The sequence below is a fragment of the Megascapheus bottae genome, chromosome 14 (assembly GCF_031878675.1).
Source record: "Megascapheus bottae isolate mThoBot1 chromosome 14, mThoBot2.hap1, whole genome shotgun sequence".
Taxonomy (NCBI): Eukaryota; Metazoa; Chordata; class Mammalia; order Rodentia; family Geomyidae; genus Megascapheus; species Megascapheus bottae.
The window spans coordinates 11,474,637-11,481,196 of NC_143522.1; the positions used below are offsets into that span (position 1 = coordinate 11,474,637).

Sequence of the window (6,560 nt, forward strand, 5' to 3'; positions counted from 1 at the left end):
TTGCTTGTCTTAGGACAGTGTTTATTAACCTACCTCTCTGTTACTATCAACAGAATCCAGCTTTATGATAGATTGCTTTCCGTGGAGGTTTAATATTTTGAGTATACTTTAAACACGGGTTATTCGCTTAACCATGAGCAAATTCTTATAGATGGTGGCAGAAGTTAAACACAGAAAGATATTGTATACAATTTAGTGTGTTTGAAGGTTAGTGTTGACATCAAGTTTGAGTGTGGTCAGAATGCCTGCTCCTAGCTGCTGCATAAGTTGAAAAGTTTACTGGATGGCTCTGTGGATTCAGGTGTGTAAAACGTCTCCATGTGGTCCTGCCTAGTAATTTGTGTGATTAGGTAGCAGTAGATGAGAAATCGTCTTATTCTCAGAGTTGGGGGTGTCTGAGGAGTTAGAATCCTCCACTAATTGGAAAAGCTTGTCTACAAAAGTTGGATTTTTTAATAATTAGCTTCAAAAAAGTGAGGGAAGTGTCAAAGCATCAATCATGAGTCGTTACTGCCTTCGCAGTAGACCATCCATTTGGTAAGACTAACATTGTAAATTATTGGGAAAGAGAAAACTCCTGAACAGCAAATTACCTTTTACCAGAAATCTACTGCTTGGATATCCTTTTTTAGGTAGTGGGTTGTTTTAAATGTCTATAACAAAGCAAGATTATAAATAATGAAACAAGAGTCCGTGCAGCAAGAGTTGGTGCTTCCAACACAGCTAACTTTTATCTTTTTTCAAGTATGGAATAGTGTTTTCTTTTAGAGAAACTATAAGATAGGTGAAAATTTTTAAATGAAGTTACATTTTAAAAAAATAAGCTTGTAGAAATATTGTATGTATATATCTCTGTTCCTTTTTATTCATGCAAAGGAAGAGAACTTAAAGGAAAAATTAGAGTCTTATCTTTGGACATAAGATAAATAACTTTTCAACACATGGAGAAATCATAATTAGGCTTTAGCTAAGTTGCAATATTGGGTAGGTTAGAGGGGGACCACACAACCAAATTGTGTTCTGGCAAATTTATATGGGATAGTAAATTATTTTTCCATAGATTTGCACTTTAAAATTATAACCTGACTGGTGATGGAAAGTACTTGCAAAGGGCAGAGGAATAAATAGCCAGTATGTAGATGTGAGGGAATCACCCTTGCTCTCTTTAAGCCCACACCAGAGCTGCTATCTGTGGGTATAATTACAGTCAGGATTTCCCGGCTTCCCTCCTTGGGTCATTTCCCCTGTTGACTACATCCAGTTGTCTGGAGAATGTCAAGTCAGTTTCCTAGAGTAGAAACTTTTATGATTTTCCCATATCAATGAATCCTCAAAGTTGTGATGTTGATTACATTTAAGTAAGTTCTGGCCAAATCATATGGTAGGAAGCTCTTTGCTTCTTTGATCAGTAAATCGGGGGTACCTGTCTCTGCGGTGCTATTGCCTGGAGGGGGTCACTTCCACCCAAAGTCTGATGAATTGGAAGCTAAAAAGAGTAGACATATCCAGCTACTTCTTCCCGGTTGTTATGATCACGAGAGTCATTCCACAGTCTTTGGCATCTAGAAGCAACTCCATCCGGAAGAACATTTTACCATCTATGAATACTTTGGTAATAATCTTTTATACACAGGAATTTTGTAGCATGACTTTTGTGTTAAATTATTTAGAAATACTGAGTTTCTGAATGTTATTTTGTGAGACTTGTTTTAAAATAGTAATAAATTGTGTTATTTTCTAAAAAAAACAAAGTGTCCTGTTTAGTTATATGAGCTAGTATAAACTACATGAACTTCAAATTACAATGTTTTGAAGAAATCTAGCCTTTAGGTAACATAGTCCATGAAGCTGTGAGTGTGGGGGGAGGGGCAGGGAGGAAAACACAGGGAACGACAGGAAAAGACTATTTTTTTTTTTTTTTGTGGGTCACAGGACTTGAACTTTGGGCCTGGGTGCCATTCCTGAACTCTGCAGCTCAAGGCTACTGCCCTACCCCTGGGCCTGGGTGTTGTCTCAGAGCTCTTCGGTGCAAGGCTACAGTCTTACCCCTTGGGCCTCCGCCCCATTTCCCGTTTTCTAGTGATTAATTGGAAATGAGAGTCTCATGGTCTTTGGTGCCCAGGATGGCTTTGAACCTTGATCTTCAGATCTCAGCCTCCTGAGTAGCTAGGATTACAGGCATGAGCCACCGCGCCCGGCTTAAGAGACGATTATGCTAACTTTTTTCAGTAGTTTACTATTGGTGATAAATTTCCAGATTTATAAATCTTCTGTTATTTCGCCCCTGGAAAGCTTCCAGGGACAGTAAGTTACTATCAAATTTGTCATTCTTAATCCTTGTTTTATCTATTGGCTGGCAAGCCCTCAATATCAGTAACCTCAAACATTTTACAAGTACACATTTTGTGATAGCAGATAAAATACAATTTTGGACACAGGACTATAGTGCAGATTCTACTTACTCCAGAGCTCTTCAAGTATAAGGAGATATATATATATATATATATATATATATATATATATATATATATTTACTATATATACATACATACATATATATTTTTTAAACAAGTTTTTCTTTTGGTCTGTCATGAGGTTTGAACTCAGGGCCTGGACATTTTTCTGAACTTTTCTACTCAAGACTAGAACCACAGTTCCATATTTGGTTTTCTGGTATTAATTGGAGATGAGAGTCTCATAGACTTTTCTGCCTGGGCTGGCTTTGAACTGCCATTCTCAGATCTCAATCTGCTGAGCAGCTCGGATTACAAATGTGAGCCACCAGCTACTGGCTTAAAAAGGATCTTTTAATTTTTGAGCCTAGAAGGAAAACGCCTTGAAAAATCACTTTTTTTTTTTTTTAAGGACAAAAGATAGGCATCTTAAAAGGCTGAGGAAGGAGGGTTGAAAGTTTTGAGGCCATAATATCTAATTCTGGGTTTATCACAAAGGATGAGTTTCTGGGATCCTGACATATCTGTGTATTGAACTAAAAGTACATGTATGTGTGATATAAATACAAAAAGGCCTTTTCTCCTATGATGCAGTCAACTCTGCAGTTATAGAAAGGTAAAGGCAGATACCTGTAATCCTAGTACTTAGGAGGCTGAGGCAGGAGTTTGAGGCCAGCCTGGGCTACAGAATGAGGCCTGTCCTTCAAAGCCAAATATCAGCCAAAAAACCAAATACAGATTTCCCCTTGTACACTGGATAAGTCATATCACACTGGGTTAAAGACTGACCCTGTTTTTGTAAATATGGAAGGGTGAGTGCCTGATTAGAATGTGATACAAAGGGGCTACGTGCAAACAAAATGGAAATGTCCAGGGTGGGAGAGTGGTACAGTTCTCCTGTAATGTGGACAGCACTAATTAGATGCCTGCACCCGTGTGAAGTGGGAGAAGTTCTGTGTTCCCCACGCTGTTGGGAGTGGCAGGGAAGTTGTGGGTAGGGACACAAGGGCCTTGCAAGTGTTTGTGGTGGAAATAAAGATCTGTGCATCTGTTGAGGGAAAAGGGCAAGAACTGTGGGTTGTGCATTTGTGAGAAAGGAGGAACAGAGATGTGAGAAGACATGAGTGAACAGAAAAACCAGGGAAAAGACCAGTATTAGCCTTTAACAATTCCATAGTATACGGTTGTTATATCAGTTATAATTTTAAAGCCTTAAGGGAAAAACCTGATCATTTAATGATTGAGTAATCACTTGACGTTCCTCATCATGAACATCTGTAGTCATTAAATCTCTCCACAGGCAAAACATTTTAAAGTCTTTTTTCACATCTTCTTGGTATAAAACAGCTGCTAAAAAAATCACTTTGCACAGGTGTGAGAAGCTATACTTATTTCTTCAGTGAAACAAGTTCTTAGCTGGAAAGTACTTAAAAAAAAATAGTACTAGGTATGAACTCTGAACTCCGGGCCTCCTACTTGCTACACAGGTTCTCTACCACTTGAGCCATGCCCCCAGCTCACAGTAATTTTAAAAGGAGAAAATATAGTGTCAGGGTATTCTGATTTTCTAAAACGTAAAAGGTAACATTTGTCTAGAAGAAAACATGTAAAATTTAGTGCATTAGAAAGTATTTGCAATTTAAACTCACACAGTAATTAAGATTTTATGATGTGGGGGAATTTTTTCCTGAAAAAATGATGCAGAGTTAATTACGCAGGAAGTATACCTGGCAAAAAACAAGGCAGTAGAAATTTTAAAATTACTTTTATTTGCATACATCTATTTGATAGCCTCAAATTTAGAATGCAGAATCAGGCTGAACAAGAAATATGACAAAAGATGAGAAGTGGGGGAATGGATGGACTAGTGGCCTATCAGCCTCTTCGTGAAAAATGAACACAGCTCCATAACTGCAGAGTTTTTAACACTCCATTTTGTAGTCTCAGAATACTTTTCAATTCAATGGACCCACATCTTGAGAAATTTGCATCGTAAAGTTGCATAATATCTACTAGATTTACATTTCAGTAATATGAGGAGCAATTTATGGTAAAGAGAACTTCACAACATTAGTAAAATAACAATTCACAGGGTTACCGAACACTTCTTGTGAGTCAAGCCTGCACTAAGCATCGGAACATGCAATTTTACAGTGAGTTACCTGGATGGGAAGCGTCTCGGGGTCATGGATTTCACAGACTGCCAACGAGATCTTATTAAAAACGGCTTACAGCAAGCACGCGGGTCCGGCTCCTCGCAGCGCTCGCTCGAGTCAGCCTGGCCCGCGGTGGACGGCCGCAGCAGCGCAGGATGCGCCAGGGTTTCACGAAGGTCACAGGAACAGGCCGGCCTCCCTCCCCGGTTCCATCCCCCTCCCCCACCTCCCCCACCCCCCCACCCCCAAGAAACAACAGAAACAGAACGAGGCTAGGTCTTTACTACTCAGACAGGCCCGGGAGGTGGCAGAGGGACGCGGAAAGCAGCTGTGACGGGGGGAACCGTGACTTCAGCCCCTTTCCGGAGCCTCAGAAGTGCCCGTCCAGGCCTAACTGCAGGAGGGCTGCCTCCGCCTCCTCCTCCTCCTCCTTGGCCTCCTCCTCTCGGATCTGCACCAGCAGCTGGAAGAGATTGGGAGCCGGCCCCTCCGCAGCGCCCGTCAGCCACAGCTGCCTGCGGATGGCGCCGCTGTGGTTGGCCCCGGCAATGACCTGCTCCAGCCGGGCCTGGTTGACGCTATCCTTGTCGATGGCTCCCTTCTCCACCACCTTCTGCAGGAGAGGCTCCAGGCGGATGACGTAGGCAGATAACTTTTCTCCGGGGTTCTGGTAAGTGTTCAGAAACTTGACCTGCGCATCCCTCGAGCTCTCCACGTTCCCAAACACCTGCTCCAGCGCCTTCAGGCATTCCGCCGTGGTGATGGCGGGGTTGTTGGTCTTGAGGATGCGGATGACGTCGGCCGCGGGGCCCCGCAGACTCTCCATCAACCGCCGCCTCTTCTCGATGTCGGACACCTGCCACTCCTCTATGACCTCATTCGTGTGCTCCAGCCAGGGATCGAAGGCCTCCTCCCCGGGGCCCGGCACGTCCCTCCCGGAGAACAGCGTCAGCTTCTTGTACCACACAGACTCCACCAGAGGCTGAATCACATTATCCAAAATATAGTTGAGCATCTCGGCGGGCATCTCGGGGCCCGGGGCCGGGGCGGGGTTCTGAAACCCCAGGACGCGGGCCACGTCCTGCACGGACCACCCCTCTCGAGCCAGGAAGAGGTGTAACCTCTCTAAGAACTCCGCGTCGTTGGTGGGGGGCTTGAACACCACCTTCCACATCCCGCCTTTGCCCGGCAGCTCCCGGGGCACCGCCGAGTAATCCACGGCCCCCGTCAGCTCCAGCAGGGCCGCCTTGGCATTCTCTTCCCTCCAGAACATTCTCCCAAGAACTCGGTAGGGCACCTGGGGCATGGCAGCCTGGAGGGTCTCTTCGATTTCCGCCTCATCGCAGTTCACCGGGATCCCCCAGACCAGCAGAGCTCGCTGCGAGTTCACGTCCATCCCCCGGCACCAGTCTTCCAACAGGGTCATCGCCATCTTCCCCGGCAGATGCGGGTGCCCCCGGGAGGCGGCCCACGGGCGGCGGCGGCGATAACGACCCTCCCCGGGTCCGCAGCCCGACCCCCGGGCCTCGGCCAGCCGAGTCTCGAGGGCGCCGGCTCGGTCACGCAGGGGGCGATCACGCAGCCGACGCCATCTTGCACCTCCAGCTGAGATTGTCAGTCTGCCGTCCGGGGATCGCGGAGCCGGAGACGGCGGGATGCGGTCCCGGCGCCGGCGGGAGAAACGGTCAATCGATCGTTGGCAGGCGGCGGGAGACGCAGTCCCGAACTCACGGCGCTAGCGGCCGGGCCAGCCGGCGGGTGGCTGCGTCGTGGACTCGGCAGGGAACGGGAAGCGAGGCCAAAGCGAGGTGCGGAAAGGCCGGAGAAGCGAGGCTGGAGGCAGCGGAGGCAGGGCGAGAGCGGGCGGCCCAGCGCGCGGGCCGCAGCGGCTATCTCTGCGCAGCGCGGCCGCTGCGCGTCCTACCCGCACCGGCCGGCAGAGACGTTACTG

The 6,560-nt window shown here is 46.3% G+C and overlaps 1 protein-coding gene across 1 annotated transcript; it reads right to left on the reverse strand.

Moving 5' to 3' along the window:
* Nucleotides 1-4,874: 4,874 nt before the first annotated feature.
* Nucleotides 4,875-6,560, reverse strand: Pnma1 (PNMA family member 1). Its single transcript, XM_090344448.1, has one exon. The coding sequence runs from the start codon at nt 6,039-6,041 to the stop codon at nt 4,980-4,982; it is 1,062 nt and encodes a 353-aa protein (XP_090200574.1). The 5' UTR covers nt 6,042-6,560; the 3' UTR covers nt 4,875-4,979.